Source organism: Crinia signifera, chromosome 19 (assembly GCF_055691185.1).
Source record: "Crinia signifera chromosome 19, ASM5569118v1, whole genome shotgun sequence".
NCBI classification, from domain to species: Eukaryota; Metazoa; Chordata; class Amphibia; order Anura; family Myobatrachidae; genus Crinia; species Crinia signifera.
In genome coordinates, this window is record NC_139226.1 from 14,357,650 (window position 1) to 14,376,161 (window position 18,512).

At 48.5% G+C, this 18,512-nt stretch overlaps 1 protein-coding gene across 1 annotated transcript; it reads left to right on the forward strand.

Moving 5' to 3' along the window:
- Window positions 1-797: 797 nt before the first annotated feature.
- On the forward strand, window positions 798-4,905 carry LOC146041448 (alpha-tectorin-like). Its single transcript, XM_083161428.1, has 4 exons — window positions 798-809; window positions 1,482-1,619; window positions 2,996-3,155; window positions 4,346-4,905. Exons 1-4 carry the CDS (start codon window positions 798-800, stop codon window positions 4,540-4,542), a joined length of 507 nt encoding a protein of 168 aa, XP_083017554.1. The 3' UTR covers window positions 4,543-4,905.
- The last annotated feature ends 13,607 nt before the right edge of the window (window positions 4,906-18,512 follow it).

Here is an 18,512-nt window from a genome sequence, read left to right on the forward strand (position 1 = left end):
ATTTATCGCCACCTGGGACAAAGTCGCCTTTTACGGTGCCGCCTCTGCCAAGGTCAGTATTGTCATTGCTATGTGCGATATACTGTAATATAGGATAAACATCTGAGTTTTATTTTAATGAGATATTCTAACTATAAAAAAAAATATGGTAATATTTTACTACTCTGCATGAAAAAACACAGGGCACAATGGACGGTGGTGCTGGTGGTGCCACTGCACATAGTACAGAGCTATAGCAAACAATGGCCTCATATCGTTAGGGGGTGTCACAGGGTACGAGATTGTGCTGCTCCCACTAGTAGCTACAGTAGGTAGCGTGATCCGATTTGCATACGATTTGCATACTATTTGCATACGATCCGATCCCATCTGTATTCAGATGAATGGATCCTTTACAGATCCTAACTGCAGCAGGTAGGATCGGATTCGGATCCAATTCAGATCTAACCAAATGATTTTGACCCAATCTGCATCCAATCTGCATCCAATTGGTCTGAATTGGATTCAGATTGATGGGATTGTTCCCAAATCGTTTTGGTGTGTACCCAGCATAACGCTGCCGGGTGAATCACATCATCAGTAGGTATTTCAGGGACGGCTACTTACTGGGACTTCTCTTCTCCCACCGGACCAATAGAATTTACCCCTGCAGCCCATGGCAAGTTGTATACTTAACTAGCGACCCACCCTGGCTTTGCACGGGAAGCACTAATTATCTATAGACAGATGACTTCTGGTGGATGGATGGGGGCGGTCATGTGACAAAGTTTTTGCAGATATCTGTAGTTACAGTGCCGATGGTCAATCTGGTTCCGTTGCACAACTTTGGTTCGTTTAAGTAGTGAATAAGCATCACCGATGATCCAACCTTCAATGTTAATACGTGCAGTGGCATTCCGGGTGGTTCCAATGAATTCAAAAATTCGATCGGATAATTGACGGCTTGTTCTTCGTCCATTACTGTGTCGAGCGATTTGTATTTGTATTGTATTGTTGACATCATCATTTTTTGGTGCCACAATTGCACGTTTGCACAGCCAATCCAGATTTTTGTAGTTGGTTGTTAGATTTAGGAATACCTTGTTGACAACGGCTTGAATATTCAGTTGCATTTGACAGAGGTTCGGTGGGAACGAAATCTCATTCGTGGCGCGATCAATTAATTGCCCAAAAAAAAAATTCTGTTGATCCAATCACTACCAAACTTCACAGGATCACCTGCTGGGCTAATCTGAAGATTGCCTGAAAATTTCATTTAAATCGGTCATGCCATTTTGGAGTCCATAGGGAACATACACACATACATACATCGATTTTTATATATAGAAGATTATAGGGAGCTAATCAGCCCTCAATAATCAATAGGCACTTATAATATAACACTAATAATATGTAATATAATAATTAGAGAGAAAATCATTGTGATTTTTATTTTCCTCACACATCCATAAAAAAACATATTCCCTTTGGTTGCTTTTCAGGTGAACACGTTCCAGGCTGTCCTTACCACTGACGGGTACCATTTCTTTACCATCTTTAATTATGGTGATATCCAATGGACAACTGGAACGGCCAGCGATGGAGACGCCGTGACTGGTTTGGGTGGAACCCCGGCTCAGGTTTTTATGCAAATACTCTTAGTCAATTCTTCATACCACCTCTTGTACCCTATATCAGTATGTTTAATGCATCCCATATTGCATGCGATACACCCCGCCACTTATCGCATGCATAGCAGCATTCCTTAATGCCATCTGCATGAATAATTGTGAATATAAATGCAAAAAAAACAGCTCTTCCAAAATTAGCCTTCCTTTATCTTGTGGGGACTTCTGGGCTAAGGACTGATGTCCTACTGCACATTCATGGTCGTCGGCAGAGGCTGCTCCATAGGTGTGGCTGTAACAGAGTTTAAAATTCAAAAAGGGTAGTCACACCAACTTCTACCAACTGCCATTCCAAACGGACTCACTGGCAGTTGGTGTGTCACTCCTATTTGAATTTAGAACTGTGCTGCAGCTCCACCCCTGGAGCTACCACTAGTCGTTGGCCTAGTCATGTGAAGCCAGCTCCTACTGGGATACGCGTGCGCATGAGACGCATGCGCGTCCCAGTCCCTATCCCCAGAGAAGGGGATCTGGCAGGCAATGGATGAGCAGCGCTACATCTGTACTCTAACACAGTGGTCTCCAACCTGTAGCTCGTAAGCTATCAGTAGCTCATAGCCATAATTTGGGTAGCTCCCCTAGATACAGTACTGCTGAGACAGTTAGGAGGAAGTGATCCAGTGTCAGTGTCCTAGGACAGATAGGTGGCTTCATCAGAGACTCACATCAACACCACCGGTGGGAGACAGCAACACCGCTGACATTCCACAGTGGTGGTAAGCGGGAAGGTAAATGAGAGTCACTGCAGGATGGCGAGGGAATCCACAGAAGATCCTCCACGCTGCAGGAGGTTGTCAGGTTAATGTGGTGGGCCAAGGGCTGGAAGTCGGTCTGATAGGTACACAGACCACTTGAGAAACTACCAGATTATATTAATTTATTTTAGGTTGGTGACCATTGCTCTAACAATGCTCTAAATGGTAGACTCCCTGGATGGGCCGTATGGTTCTTATCTTCTGTCAAATTCTATGTTTCTGTGTCCATGAGAGGTTAGAGAGGGATCCTTTGGAACCCTCCCTCGCTTGAGATTTCTGCAGTGAGAAGCCCATAGGGCAATGGCATCTATAGATGACATTGATTGCCAGGTACAATCTATGGAATGTTTCACTTTGTGGAGCTTGATACATATGGGGATTGTGTCCCTCATGCCTGGCCATGCCCTTTCGGGTTTCTGGCCATGCCCTCACCAATGCTTTCCCCAATGGTTCTTTCATGTCTCAGTCTAACTCTGTTGGTATGTACCAAATATAACAGGTTAATATATTTTCTCTGGCGTTTTCTAAGCTGCATCATACCCCATATAATATAGTTTCACATGTTGTTGGCAGGCTGGATTTAACAGTGGTGATGACACTCACTACTTCAATATACCCGGATCCAGAACTAATGAAGTATTAAAAATTAAGTCTACTTCCAACGTCAACTACCCTGGACGATGGGTGTTCGAAGTGGCTGATTTCAAGGTTCCCGGAGGATGCGTTTTCCAAGGTATCCATAACTCTTATAACATTACTGAAAGAAAGAATAAAAGACCATCTCTATGCAAAGAACAAATGTAATCTTTGTGGCATACTTAATTATCCATTTTCCATTACTACCCACGCTATACAATTGATAAAGGATGGAACCAGTAGTTCTTCCTTTTACATGCAAGGGGATGTGTTACAAAAACACATCCCTTGGCGTGTCTCCGCTGCAGGAGAATTCATTCCATGGTCGCCAAACATGGAATGTTTTCTCCTATCTTCGCAGATAAAAGTCAGTGGGAACTGTCTTTTATTTGCGAGCGCCGGGACGTAGATGGGGCAGACATCGTCCCTCCCACATACCCATTGAACGTCGATCATTTGAAATGGGGATGCCCATTGGGATGGGCGTTTCCATGGTCGCTGCCTGTGCCCGCCGCCATCTGCCCATGGCCTGTCTCGATGTTTGCGAAGGGCTTGGCGAATGTGCAAGTCGCCAAATCCATTCGCAAAGGGGAACTGGTCTGCCCATGCACATAATACTAATAGACGATGCGTATCAGCAATCCCCTAACATCGGGATGGGTGCAGAACTCACAAAATAGCCAGTAGATCAGAACCATTCCTAATTGCAGGTCCACTTGCTCAAATGTCCACAATGACACCAAAAAAAACACCTAAATGTTGTCAGTGCACTATACTACACCCGGTATTCATGCCTTAAAGCTGTTACGCTGTGATGGAGGCGTAGAGCTAATTTATGAAACCTATTTTTATTTCATTTTTTTATTGTAAGAAAAAATAATTGATACTGCAAAATATCTAATGAGACATATTAATGACTAATCATATTAACGATTAATAATAAGCACTAGATTAGAAAAATCATAAATCATTATCAATTATACAACAGTCATGTGAAATCAAACAAACACTAAACAAATGACCTTGGAACCAAATAATTCCATTGTTTCTGGTTCTTTAAATATCACCCACTGTTGCGGGCCACGCCCCCCTACTCAACACGGTCATGCCCCAAATTATCCCGACACGTCCACTGTTTACCGTAACCTCAGCAGGTATTTTCTGTAGCGATATGGGATTGTCTCCAGAACATGAACTGTTGTGTAATACCGTATGTAGCACTTATTGCTTAGGGAAGTGCCGTACAAGAAATGTTGGAAACTATTAAATTTCATATTTTTCCTACAGCAAAGTTTGCCAAAGAAGGGGAAGAGTTTTGGACAGAATCCACGTGCGACACTATGTGTACCTGCCAGGATAATGAGGTTTCCTGCGTGAAGAAGGCCTGCGCTGCCCCTGACACCTGCGAAGCCTCCGGATCATTCTTCACCTGCAAAATCCAGGAAAAAATCCAGGAAAAAATCAAGGAAAAAATCTGCTTCTGAGATGCACCCGGGATAAACGTAAATGTCCGTCCTGCCCATTTAAATCTAAAAGAGACCGTAAGCCTCATTTAATACAATGTCCCAAACATTACGGTATACATATACTGTACAGTAACCCATAGCAGCCAATGAAATGTCAACTTTCATTGACAGGCTTGTGCGCACCTGATAAAAGCTGGCTCCTGGTTGCCGTAGGTTACAGCACATCACCACTTTTTGTGCTATACATATCTGTGCCGTGTGTCATCATAGTTTAATACTTAATTGCTGTAAGATATGCAGTCAGTATACACAGAATATGACCCCACTTATTCTAGATATTTTCTTTCATGCTGCAACATAAATAAATAAATAAAACATTGATTATTGGGTAATTTTTATTGTATGTTTTATTAGAATATAGTTGGCTTGCTAAGCAGTGAAAGTTTATTGCTTAGCGGGTGTCAGCCGCCGCCGTCCCAGAGCGCCTCTGCGTGATGTCACGTCCGGGACGGGCGGCGGAGATGGAGCGCCGGGGGAGCGTCGGGGGCGTTGCCTAGCAACGCCCCGAGCTTCCGGCTCCGTGGTTCCGGCTGCTGGACGTCGGGGCGTTGCTGGGCAACGCTCTCGAGTCTCCAAGCAGCGTGCGGCGTCAGCGCAGCTGACGTCAGCACAATCACAGGCGGCAGATTCAAATAAATAGCTGGCGTCTGCTGGGAACAGACGCCGGTTATAGCTTTGGTCATACCTTAGTGTGCCTTGGTGTTCCTGGTTCCAGAAGTACTCTGCAGTCCTGTGCCTTCCCGTTCTGTGTCGTGCCTCGTGCTGTTCCTCGTGCCGTGTCCCGTTTACCTGTGTCCGGCTACAGATAAGTGTCATCAGAGGACCTGGTTGCCAGTGCTTTCTAGCTCCATATTCCACCTGGTTAGAAGCATTGCTGCCAGCTGTATCTTTTATCTTTATATTCCATCTTCGGCATTGTTGCCCTCAGTTGTTGTGATATTATCCCATCTTTGTAGCATTGTTGCTTCCTTGTTCACCATTTACATTTAGTACCATCTTCACGTATTGTTACGTTTAGTACACGCCAGGCGTCCGGGGTCCCCCTGCCTTCTGTAGGTATAGTTAGCTTTGCCCTTGCGCTCTCCTGGCCTCAGCAGCAGGTGTTGTCCAACCTTAAGACCTGCCTGTAGCGGAGCGGAGCGGGCCTAACTCGCTCCCCAGCCGAGACGGGCCCAGGTGAAGCCTAGCTCTGCACACAGCTGCTGACTCCTGTCTGAGGCAACGGAGTTAGGGTCCGGCAGGGGTCCCCTTCGCATAACATTATAACCGGCCAGATAATATTGTAACACAACCATATTACCTTTACAGTGGTTGTGTATCTCTTGGTTTAGCATGGATCCCAATGCGGGGGTTCCGGCCCAGGTTTTTGCTGAACAGTTACACCACCTTACTCAGCAGTTGCAGGATCTTACTCTCAGAGTTGAGTCTCAGGAGGAGGTTCGTAGAGCAGCTCCTGCAACGGCTATGTCTGTTAAAGAACCCAAAATGAGCCTTCCTGATCGGTTCACTGGGGATAGACATCAGTTCTTTAATTTTAAAGAGAGCTGTAAATTATATTTTCGGTTACGGCCCCTGTCCTCCGGGTCTGAAATACAGAGAGTGGGGTTGGTTATTTCCCTCCTCCAGGGGGATCCACAGACGTGGGCATTTGGGCTGAAGTCAGACAGTCCGGCTCTCCGGTCCGTGGAGTCTTTTTTCCAGGCAATGGGGATATTATATGATGACCCAGATAAGGCAGCCGCAGCAGAAGCTCACCTTCGATCTCTCAAACAAGGTCGCCAGGTGGCAGAGGCCTATTGCTCTGAATTCCGGCGATACGCTAATGATTCTGGGTGGAATGATCCAGCTTTACGCTCCCAATTTAGGGTTGGGCTGTCTGACCAAATAAAAGATTCCTTGGTGCAGTATCCCACACCAATGTCCTTGGACGATCTCATGCAGCTGGTTATCAGGGTGGATCGCCGGCTCCGTGAGAGACGCTCAGAGCGAGGGGCAGGGTTGGTGCCATTGCCCAGTGTCCCCGAGGATTCTGCTGTTGACCTGGGGGAACCTATGCAGTTGGGCGCAGCTCGCTTATCTCCGCAGGAGAAGGCCAGACGGCGTGCTCAGGGCCTCTGTTTATACTGCGGGGTGCGGGGACACTTGGTAAATGCTTGTCCTGAGCGCCCGGGAAACGCCAAGGCCTGAGGATGCGGGGAGACATCCTATCAGGCCTATCTCTTATATCTCCCAGTAATTCTTTATTAATCCCCATATGTATTTGTTCTGAGATTCATAGGTGGGATGGCCAGGCATTTATTGATTGTGGGGCTGCGGGTAATTTTCTGGACTCCCAGTTAGCCAAAGAACTGGGGATTTCCCTCATACCAGTATCTCCAGAGATTTCGGTGTATGGCTTAGATGGCAATCGATTGCCCAATGGAGTTATTACACAGCGCACCGTTCCCCTACAGGTCCAGGTTGGGGTTACCCATTCCGAGCTCTTATCCTTTTTTATTTTTCATAGTCCTGTTACACCCGTAGTGCTGGGATTACCATGGCTTAAACTACACAACCCACATTTTGATTGGCAGTCAGGGGAACTTGTAAGTTGGGGTGAGCAATGTTCTCATAATTGTCTAGCCCTGCCAGTCCGCATGGTGACTCCCTCAGTTTCTGGGTTACCTGAACCTTATTTGTCTTTTTCTGATGTGTTTTCCAAAAAAGAAGCAGACGTCTTGCCCCCTCATAGACCATATGATTGTGCCATTAATCTCATTCCTGAGGCCAAACTTCCCAAGGGGCGATTATACTCCTTATCCCTTCCTGAGGAGAAGGCGATGGAGGAGTATATTGAGGAAAACCTGAAGAAAGGGTTCATTAGGCCCTCAAAATCACCCGTCGGAGCCGGGTTTTTTTTTGTGGGGAAAAAGGACGGCTCCCTTCGCCCGTGCATTGATTTTAGACAGCTCAATGCCATTACAGTAAAAAATTCGTATCCTCTTCCACTCATATCTGTACTCTTTGATCAGCTTCGTAAGGCATCCATTTTTTCTAAAATTGATTTGAGAGGGGCGTACAATTTAATCCGCATTAAAGCCGGTGATGAGTTGAAAACTGCGTTTAATACGCATTCGGGACATTATGAGTATTTGGTTATGCCCTTTGGTCTCGCTAATGCACCTGCAGTGTTCCAGGATTTTATTAATGACGTCTTGAGGGAGTTTTTGGGGGTTTTTGTCGTAGTATATCTGGATGATATTTTGATCTTCTCCCCATCACTGGAGCAGCACCGCTTGCATGTATGCGCAGTTCTAAAAAAATTGAGGGAGAACAATTTGTATGCCAAGTTGGAGAAATGCGAGTTCGAGGTGGAGAGCATTTCTTTCCTGGGTTACATTATTTCCCCTCGGGGTTTTCAAATGGACCCAGTAAAGCTTCAGGCCATTAAGGATTGGGTTCAACCATCTAACCTCAAATCCACTCAGAGGTTCTTGGGCTTTGCTAACTATTATAGGAGATTTATTCCATTCTTCTCTGATATTGTAGCCCCCATTGTTGCATTAACCAAAAAGGACGCCAATCCTTCAGTCTGGTCCGATGCCGCTGTTAACGCCTTTAGTAAGTTGAAGGCAGCCTTTCTTTCCGCCGGGGTTCTGAGGCATCCCAATCCTGAATTACCCTTTGTCATGGAAGTTGATGCCTCAGAAGTAGGGATTGGGGCAGTCCTCTCACAGGTGGATAGGCAGGATGGGTTCTTACATCCTTGTGCTTTTTTTTCTCGGAAATTTTCCTCAGTGGAATGTAATTATGATGTCGGCAATCGGGAGCTTCTCGCCATCAAAGCAGCCTTAGAGGAATGGCGACATTGGCTGGAGGGGGCTAGGTTCCAGGTTACCATCATAACAGATCATAAAAATCTGGCATATCTCCAATCAGCCAAGAGAGTCAATGCGAGGCAGGCTAGGTGGACATTATTTTTTGCCCGATTTAATTTCATTATTACTTATAGGCCAGGGTCAAAAAATGTCATTGCCGATGCTCTTTCAAGAAGTTTTTCCGCTGTCCAAGAACCGCATTTACAACCAGAGTCTATTATTCCTGCCTCTTGTATTATTGCTGGGGTTACTCATAGCCTTATGGATCAAGTCATGTTGGCACAAGCTTCGGCTCCGAAGGCCGTGCCAGAAGGTAGACTCTTTGTACCTTTTGAGCTCCGCAAAAAAATTTTTTTGGAGTTTCATCAATGTAAATCAGCGGGTCATCCCGGCAGTGATAAAACGTTATCTTTGTTATCAAGAGCTGTCTGGTGGTCCACCATGAGGAAGGATGTCAAGGTATGGGTAGCTGCCTGCGACGTTTGTGCCAGGAATAAGACTCCCCGTTCTTCGCCCATTGGTCAGTTGGTTCCCTTGTCAATATCCCGGAGGCCATGGTCACACATTTCCATGGATTTTATAACTGATTTACCATTATCCAGGGGTTGTGATTCCATCTGGGTGGTGGTAGACCGATTCAGTAAGATGGCACATTTTGTCCCCTTGACTGGTTTACCTTCCGCGGAAAGGTTGGCCTCTTTGTTTTTATGCCACATTTTTCGCTTGCATGGTCTTCCTACTGATATCGTCTCAGATAGGGGCGTTCAATTTGTGGCCAAGTTTTGGAAGTCTATGTGTTCTGCGTTACAGATTAAGCTCAGTCTATCTTCGGCCTATCATCCACAATCTAATGGGCAGACGGAACGTGTGAATCAGACACTCGAGCAGTTCCTGCGGTGTTACGTATCAAAGTCCCAACAGGATTGGGTGGAAAATCTGCCATTCGCAGAGTTTGCCTACAACAATGGCTGGCATTCTGCTACCAAAATGTCTCCATTTTTGTGTAACTATGGTTTCCACCCTCGGGCCAATTCGTTTGATCCTGTTCCCGCCAGAACAGGTAATTCGAGGTGGGTGACCAGTAGGAGAAGTATCTGGGCTATGGTCCGTAGGGCTCTCCTCTCTGCGACCACGGCCGCAAAGCGCTTCTCCGACCGTCACAGGAGACCTTGTTCGTTTAAAGTCGGAGACTGGGTGTGGCTATCCACCAGGAATATTAATATCCATCAGGCATCCAAGAAGTTGGGTCCTCGCTTTATCGGTCCCTACAGGATCATTAGGAGGATCAATCCTGTGGCCTTTCGACTCCAGATTCCACGCTCTCTGAAGGTCAATCCCACGTTCCATGCCTCATTGCTTAAACCTGCCCATCGGCCACGTGCTTACAGGCCGGCCCCAGTAATTCGTCAAGGCATCAAGGAGTTTGTGATCGATAGTATTCTGGATTCGAGAATCACTCGCGGGCGTTTGTTCTTTCTAGTCCATTGGAAGGGCTATGGACCTGAGGAAAGGTCCTGGGTCCCGGACAAGGACCTTCACGCTCCATCTTTAAAAGAATTATTTCATAAGCAAAATCCGTTGAAGCCAGGACTTGGAGGTCGGTTGACCTCTCCTCAAGGGGGGGGTACTGTCAGCCGCCGCCGTCCCAGAGCGCCTCTGCGTGATGTCACGTCCGGGACGGGCGGCGGAGATGGAGCGCCGGGGGAGCGTCGGGGGCGTTGCCTAGCAACGCCCCGAGCTTCCGGCTCCGTGGTTCCGGCTGCTGGACGTCGGGGCGTTGCTGGGCAACGCTCTCGAGTCTCCAAGCAGCGTGCGGCGTCAGCGCAGCTGACGTCAGCACAATCACAGGCGGCAGATTCAAATAAATAGCTGGCGTCTGCTGGGAACAGACGCCGGTTATAGCTTTGGTCATACCTTAGTGTGCCTTGGTGTTCCTGGTTCCAGAAGTACTCTGCAGTCCTGTGCCTTCCCGTTCTGTGTCGTGCCTCGTGCTGTTCCTCGTGCCGTGTCCCGTTTACCTGTGTCCGGCTACAGATAAGTGTCATCAGAGGACCTGGTTGCCAGTGCTTTCTAGCTCCATATTCCACCTGGTTAGAAGCATTGCTGCCAGCTGTATCTTTTATCTTTATATTCCATCTTCGGCATTGTTGCCCTCAGTTGTTGTGATATTATCCCATCTTTGTAGCATTGTTGCTTCCTTGTTCACCATTTACATTTAGTACCATCTTCACGTATTGTTACGTTTAGTACACGCCAGGCGTCCGGGGTCCCCCTGCCTTCTGTAGGTATAGTTAGCTTTGCCCTTGCGCTCTCCTGGCCTCAGCAGCAGGTGTTGTCCAACCTTAAGACCTGCCTGTAGCGGAGCGGAGCGGGCCTAACTCGCTCCCCAGCCGAGACGGGCCCAGGTGAAGCCTAGCTCTGCACACAGCTGCTGACTCCTGTCTGAGGCAACGGAGTTAGGGTCCGGCAGGGGTCCCCTTCGCATAACAGCGGGCTTTCTAATGACGCCCACAGGGCGTGTGAATGCCCCTGCTAGATTAAGGAGAGGGGCACAGGGGGTCAGTACCCCTGGGCCCCCCTCTATCTAGGGGCCCCCTGTGGTTGGCATGTATTTAAAATATATATATATATTGTTTTAGCTAAAGGTTTTGTGCATGGGAGTGGGGTAGTGCTGCAGCTTCACCTATCTGCCAATGTGACAATGATTAATGGTGCTGAGCATCGGGAGACAAGGCACACTGACCGCACAAGTGTGCAGTGCATTACTGGGCATTGACTAAGTCCCATGAGACTTTGCACAAGAGGTCAGAGGCTGAGAGGCTTATGCTGAGCTCTGCTTGGTGGAGCTCATCATATGTTTCTCAGGCCCAGGGAGGACAGCAACAGCGGCCTCTTCATGGGAGGGTTTTTAATTAGAGGCACCACTGAGCCTGTCAGGGCAAACACAGGCTTTTCATGTGGTATTTTATATATATATTTATGTTTATATTAATCCCCCCCCCCCCCCCCGCAGTAACATGTGACAGTGCCCCTGTAACGGTGTGGTGTAAGATGGTACCTGAGTCTGGAGCTGATGAAGGCGGCAGCTTCTGGATTTTTCATGCCTTCTTCCGGAGAACCTGTGGCAGGGAACGGCACAACCCAAGGAGACCCACAAAAGACAACTCTACCACAATTAGCAGCAACAATAATTTATTTACTAACACACGGACTGACCGCTGCAATATCTCAATGACAAATGACAAGAAGAAATACTCAATGAACAAACGTCTACAGTAAAGCATACAATCAAACAATAATCACTCTATCTAGCAATCAATTTAAATGGCTCAGAAATCTCAATATAATCTAATGGCAAATGAATCAACATACACTGTCACGGAGTACCAGTCTCTGGCCCAACATAATGGTCCCACGTCGACAGGTCCTCACATGTAAAAGGGTATGTCCCTATAATATGCACACTGACGTAAAACGATCCTCTGAATCGAGGGACAGGCAGATTCCCGTTTCCTGGGGCAACCTCCTGTATTAATGGCAAAAACAGGCTTCAGGGGTATCCTCAGAATAGAACTGGCCTTGACAATCTGGGCCTCGGCAACGGGGTCAATGGGGTTACAGAAGGATGGTAGGAGCTGGATCCTGGGGTGTCCCTGTGACTCGGGGTTAACAGGGCTGTTTGGAGCGGGGTTGTAAGTGGGGCAACTGAAACGTCCCTGGTATCGCAGACTGCCTGGGTTGGGGTAAGCCCTGGGTACCTGTGTAATCAGCTGCAGATGCTGGCTCCTGCCAGTAACGATCCTCCTGGCTCCTTCACTGGGCTGCCTCCTGACCTGGAGGTCACTGCTGTGCTTGGCTCTCGGTCAGGGGCTCTCTTCTCGATGCTGCTGCTCTGTGGCATGTGACTCCCCTGCCATGGGGTGCAATGCGGCCGACGCGCCGTCCCGGCCTGTCAATCACAGCCGGGCCCGGGAGTATTTGCCGCCCGCTGTCTCAGGCTGCTCCTGGCATCCCCCTGCTGGCGCGCACTCCTCCGGCCAAGCAGAGCTGTCAATCACCGCCGGGATCTCTGCTGCTGCGCCCGCTCTCCTCTCGCCGCCTGTCTGCCCACACAGCTCCTGTGCAGCACGCCACTTGTGGGTCCTGGCTCCACGTGCTGCTGGTCTCCGCGCTGCTTACCCCTCCTGCATGTGAGAGTCTCTCTTCTTCCCGTCCTCCCGGGGAGTGACCTCTGACCTCCCCGCTTCGCGCTCCCCCAGCCAGCCAATCCCCAGTTGCTTTAACTCCTCCTGTGCTGGACAGCAGATAGGGGTCTATTTAGGCAGCGTTGGCTGCAATTGAAGGGCTCCATTGGGGCAAAGGGGCACACAGCTGGGGTGGGCTGCCACACACCTCCCTGCTGGAAATTTGCCTGTCCGCAGGCAACCTCACCAGGGCCAATAAGTTCCTGACAAAGTCCTGTCAATGTCCATGACAACATTCAACCGCTAAATGAAAACAGGTGTGAACAATTATACATTACATAACCATTACAAGTGTCACTACCTTCCTAACTAATGTGGGCTCCCCGGGTCAACCATCCCTCCGCCACAGGACTCCATCCCTCTGCGGTCCAGCTTCTCCACTGCTGTCAACGGATGGCGCCCACTCTCACGACTTGCACTCAGCTTTAGACACGTCTCGCCTCTCGATCTTGCCTCTTCGACCTCTGTATTGCTTGCTGGATTCTGAAGGCGAATTCTTCTCCAGAGATGGTCGTGTACTCGCCGTCCGTTGCAGGCTTCCCATTGATGAAACAGGTCTCGGCCTTTTCATCTCTCTCTGCTGGTTCTATCTTGGCCTTGGGTTCAGGCAACGGTATAGCTGGTTCCACTTCTGATGGCTCCACGGTCTCTGTCACGGCCATATGGACCACAATTTTGGAGTTTCTCTCTGGTTCAGCCATTCTGATATTTCTTGGCCCTAGGTTCGCCGCTCGGTAATTGGCATCGTCCATCCTGGGCACATACTCCCGCGTCGGCTCTGGAAGTTGAGGCCTGGTCACTTCTTGCCAGTTCTGATGGACTGCCTCACTCCGCACGACCGGTTTCTTGCTTGACCTCGTGATGTCAGGTTCTGGTGGGCGGGGCATCTGTCCTGGTCAAGGAGGGTTGGCATTAAATCGGTCACTCTCGCCATTTACTTCCCTCAGTTCAGCTCTACTTCCGCTGTGGCTGTACTCTTGCTGGTAGTACGGTTGGGGCTCTCTATGACTTGGATAGTGTGCTGGGGTGCGTCTGTTACGTAGCACCGGTGTTCCATTCGGTCCAGTCACGTTGGCGGCCTTGGTGCCTTTCTTCCCGCTTGTCAATTCGAATTCTACGGCCTCACCGTTGCTCAGGCTCCGGAAGCTGTTTTGGGGGTTGGCATGCTGGATGGCGGTATAGTGGACATACACGCTATGGCCAGTGTCTGCGCGCTTAATGAATCCATACCCGCGTGGTACATCAAACCATAGGACACGACCTGTAATTCTTCTTGGGCCGGTTTGCGGCCTATCGGTCATCTGCATTCCACAGGACGCTCTCGTCGTATTCTGGAACACTGCCGGTGGACCGCCTCTCCCGTGTCTTCTCATGGTCTGTGGGCACACAGTGACCTGGTCAGTGGGTCGTCGCTCCAACCTCCATCGGGGATTCCGCTGGTGTCTGTACCTTCTATCAAGTTCACGTCGCCATCTTCTATATTCATCTTCCTCCCGTTCTCGACGCATTTCACGGATTACCTTAGTCGCCTCCTTGATTTGTTCTATCATGGTCTCGATAGCGTCTGGACCTACTTGGGGTGGTGGACTGGCGGTTGTCCGCATCTCCTGAGGTGCTGCATATTGCGATCGCCACATCTCGTCGTTCACAGGGGTCTTTGCAATCCTGTTCGTAGACGCCAAGTGTGACAGTGCCCCTGTAACGGTGTGGTGTAAGATGGTACCTGAGTCTGGAGCTGATGACGGCGGCAGCTTCTGGATTTTTCACGCCTTCTTCCGGAGAACCTGTGGCAGGGAACGGCACAACCCAAGGAGACCCACAAAAGACAACTCTACCACAATTAGCAGCAATAATAATTTATTTACTAACACACGGACTGACCGCTGCAATATCTCAATGACAAATGACAAGAAGAAATACTCAATGAACAAACGTCTACAGTAAAGCATACAATCAAACAATAATCACTCTATCTAGCAATCAATTTAAATGGCTCAGAAATCTCAATATAATCTAATGGCAAATGAATCAACATACACTGTCACGGAGTACCAGTCTCTGGCCCAACATAATGGTCCCACGTCGACAGGTCCTCACATGTAAAAGGGTATGTCCCTATAATATGCACACTGACGTAAAACGATCCTCTGAATCGAGGGACAGGCAGATTCCCGTTTCCTGGGGCAACCTCCTGTATTAATGGCAAAAACAGGCTTCAGGGGTATCCTCAGAATAGAACTGGCCTTGACAATCTGGGCCTCGGCAACGGGGTCAATGGGGTTACAGAAGGATGGTAGGAGCTGGATCCTGGGGTGTCCCTGTGACTCGGGGTTAACAGGGCTGTTTGGAGCGGGGTTGTAAGTGGGGCAACTGAAACGTCCCTGGTATCGCAGACTGCCTGGGTTGGGGTAAGCCCTGGGTACCTGTGTAATCAGCTGCAGATGCTGGCTCCTGCCAGTAACGATCCTCCTGGCTCCTTCACTGGGCTGCCTCCTGCCCTGGAGGTCACTGCTGTGCCTGGCTCTCGGTCAGGGGCTCTCTTCTCGATGCTGCTGCTCTGTGGCATGTGACTCCCCTGCCATGGGGTGCAATGCGGCCGACGCGCCGTCCCGGCCTGTCAATCACCGCCGGGCCCGGGAGTATTTGCCGCCCGCTGTCTCAGGCTGCTCCTGGCATCCCCCTGCTGGCGCGCACTCCTCCGGACAAGCAGAGCTGTCAATCACCGCCGGGATCTCTGCTGCTGCGCCCGCTCTCCTCTCGCCGCCTGTCTGCCCACACAGCTCCTGTGCAGCATGCCACTTGCGGGTCCTGGCTCCACGTGCTGCTGGTCTCCGCGCTGCTTACCCCTCCTGCACGTGAGAGTCTCTCTTCTTCCCATCCTCCCGGGGAGTGACCTCTGACCTCCCCGCTTCGCGCTCCCCCAGCCAGCCAATCCCCAGTTGCTTTAACTCCTCCTGTGCTGGACAGCAGATAGGGGTCTATTTAGGCAGCATTGGCTGCAATTGAAGGGCTCCATTGGGGCAAAGGGGCACACAGCTGGGGTGGGCTGCCACAAACACATTGACCAAGTTTATACTGCCTTTACTCTGTGTTTTAACAGTGTAATATTCTCCCATGCAGTTTGCGGCCAGTAATGACAAGTGGCCCCGGGCCCCCCGAAGGCTTAATCTGGCCCTGCCTGCTGCTGTACAAATGTCTTGCATAAACCTCCATTAGCAGGGCAACGTACGGGGCCGAAATCATTAGCTGGTCACCGACCATCAATTGATTTCTGCCCTGTTCACAAATCTAAGTCAGTCTGGACTTGTGGCATCCGGTCCGAGCAAAGGGCAGGCGGCTGACGTCCTGTGCAGGCAGCTGCCCACCCGCGTTCACATGGGGATGACCAGCGTTTTTCTGGGCACACACCGCATTTTCCTGGGTACACCCAGGAAACACTGGAGATCCCAATGAGAATGCCCCCTGCCTGCCTCGATCACCCCCCCCCCCCCCCGTGCAAACGCCTTGGCGACTATGCAAGTCGCTGAAGGTGCCCGCACAGCAGCCCTGAACATGTGCATGGACAGATGCTAAACATCGGTCTCCAGTGCGCAATCGCCATGAATCAAGCCAATTAGCATCACCCCCATAGTGTGCATTGAGCAACCATAGAGATTAGTGATATTGTAAGGAAATTTCCAGACAAGAGACCTTCATCAGGCCATTCTGCGGTGGCGCACATTTCCAGAGCTACAGTCATCCACTTCAGATTCTGCTTCACCGCCCGTTTTTTCAAGGGAAATCCTTATGGGTGTGGAATACATCTCAAACAATGTCTAGGTCTAGATGCAAAATTGCCCAAAAATTAAAAAAAAGTCCCAAGAGCTCCATTCATTGGTTGACCTTTTACTTGCGTAGACCCTTTGATCTTTTGCCAGTGGAAAAAGATCCCAGCATTAACAAGCCCCACCCCCTAATGATAATAAGCCCCAGTTTGGCGCGGCTGGATAACATATTTTTCCAGCTGAAGTATTTGTTAATCCATCCTATTTGTAGGTCAAATGAAATGCACCACAACAAATTATATAATATCTTTATATTTTACGATGCCCTTATACTGTACATAAATTTTCACAAACGTGTTGGTTTGCTTTTATGTGTAACCAAAACTATTTCAGATCAGTCCCATTTTAGTTCTTTCTCGCCTACATGTGTCATTCCACAGTATGGTTTAATAGACAATACACCTTTACCAAGGCTTTCCTGTCGTACACGGACTTTCAGGAGACATTTTGAGCATAAATTCCTATAAAATACAGAGTTTCCCAGGCAGTGGACTCACGACAGGAGTGTAGGGGATGCAGCCTGCTGGTGGTGGTGGTGAGGGGAGGGGGGGGGGGGGCATCAAAATACCATCTCCTCTCACTTGGTAGAAGCCATTCTTGCTGACAACAGTCACTGGGGGCATCTCAAAGACCCCCGGAGTGGCCAAATTCAGTGTTCAGGGTGCAAAGCCATGTCACCTTATTGAAAGCCGTACCCCCTTTTTGTAACTGCATCGGGGTAACTGACGCCCCTGTTCCCAGAGATAGTGAATAAACCAATAGTAGTTTCTTCTCTAGAAGGAATGCTGACTTTAAGTTCAATGTACAGGACCAATAAACGGGGATTTTAGCATCAGAAATATTTTATTAGATATCCTACAACAATCATACTTTAAATCACAGGAAGATAAATGTTAATTTCTGCAAGATTTTGCTGCTGACCTTGACATGTTTCCAGCAATGAGAAGACACACATTAATATCTCAAGAACAGTCTTAAAACTAGAGTACTCCCTAGTGATTTCACTGGATTTTAATGCATGGATAGGTTGCAATAATTTGCCGCAGTGATGTCACTGGTTTTTAATGAATGCGTGGGTTGCAATTGTTTGCCTCACTGATGTCAATGGTTTCTAATGCATGGATAGGTTGCAATCATTTGCCTCAGTGATGTCAATGGTTTCTAATGCATGGATAGGTTGCAATCATTTGCCTCAGTGATGTCAATGGTTTCTAATGCATGGATAGGTTGCAATCATTTGCCTCAGTGATGTCACAGGTTTCTAATGACTATATGACTATATAGGCTGTAATCTTTTGCCTCAATGATGTTACTGGTTTCTAATGAATGTATGGATTGCAATCATTTGCTGCAGTGATGTCACTGGCTTCTAATGCATGGGTAGGCTGCATTCTTTTGCCTCAGTGATGTCACTAGCTTCTAATGAATTCAAAGGCTCCAATCTTTTGCCTTACTGATGTCAGTGGCATTGGTTGACACCATCTAAGGGGGTGTCACCAAAATAGCACAGCAGAATTAATAGTTGAAGTGAAAATGTGCTCGTCATCCATATTGGTCCAGGAGAGGCTGGGAACTGCCCCCAGAGCTCCTGGGGCTCTATACAAGCACCCAGCATGATGGGAAACGGGGAGTGACGTGCAGTAATGCCCCCAAAAGTCATACACCAGAGGTCATGGCATTATTTACATGATGCCACACAGAAAGTGTGTCAGGACCACAATAGATGCCACCTAGCGATGCCACTGGTTCCTGAATTCATAGGCTACAATCTCATGAATATAGATAGGGTCCCGTAGGCACCATATTTATCATGGCGTATCATAGAAACAACGTTATAGGATGAGAATGAGATCCAATACAAAAACATTTTTGGGATTGTATTTTGATAGTTCCCTTTATTGACATGTAATAAGTACAAGGGCCACATGAAAAAAAAATTGCATACGTGTTTATACTTTGATCCACCGTCATGTGTTATGCTAAGGTTGGGTGATGTTACTAAT

What these genes read in the sequence shown, in the direction of transcription:
- LOC146041448 (XM_083161428.1), top strand. An exon ending in TGGGTGGAACCCCGGCTCAG is followed by an intron (nt 1,620 to 2,995) that starts GTTTTTATGCAA and finishes TGTTGTTGGCAG; the next exon opens with GCTGGATTTAACAGTGGTGA. An exon ending in CGGAGGATGCGTTTTCCAAG is followed by an intron (nt 3,156 to 4,345) that starts GTATCCATAACT and finishes TTTTTCCTACAG; the next exon opens with CAAAGTTTGCCAAAGAAGGG.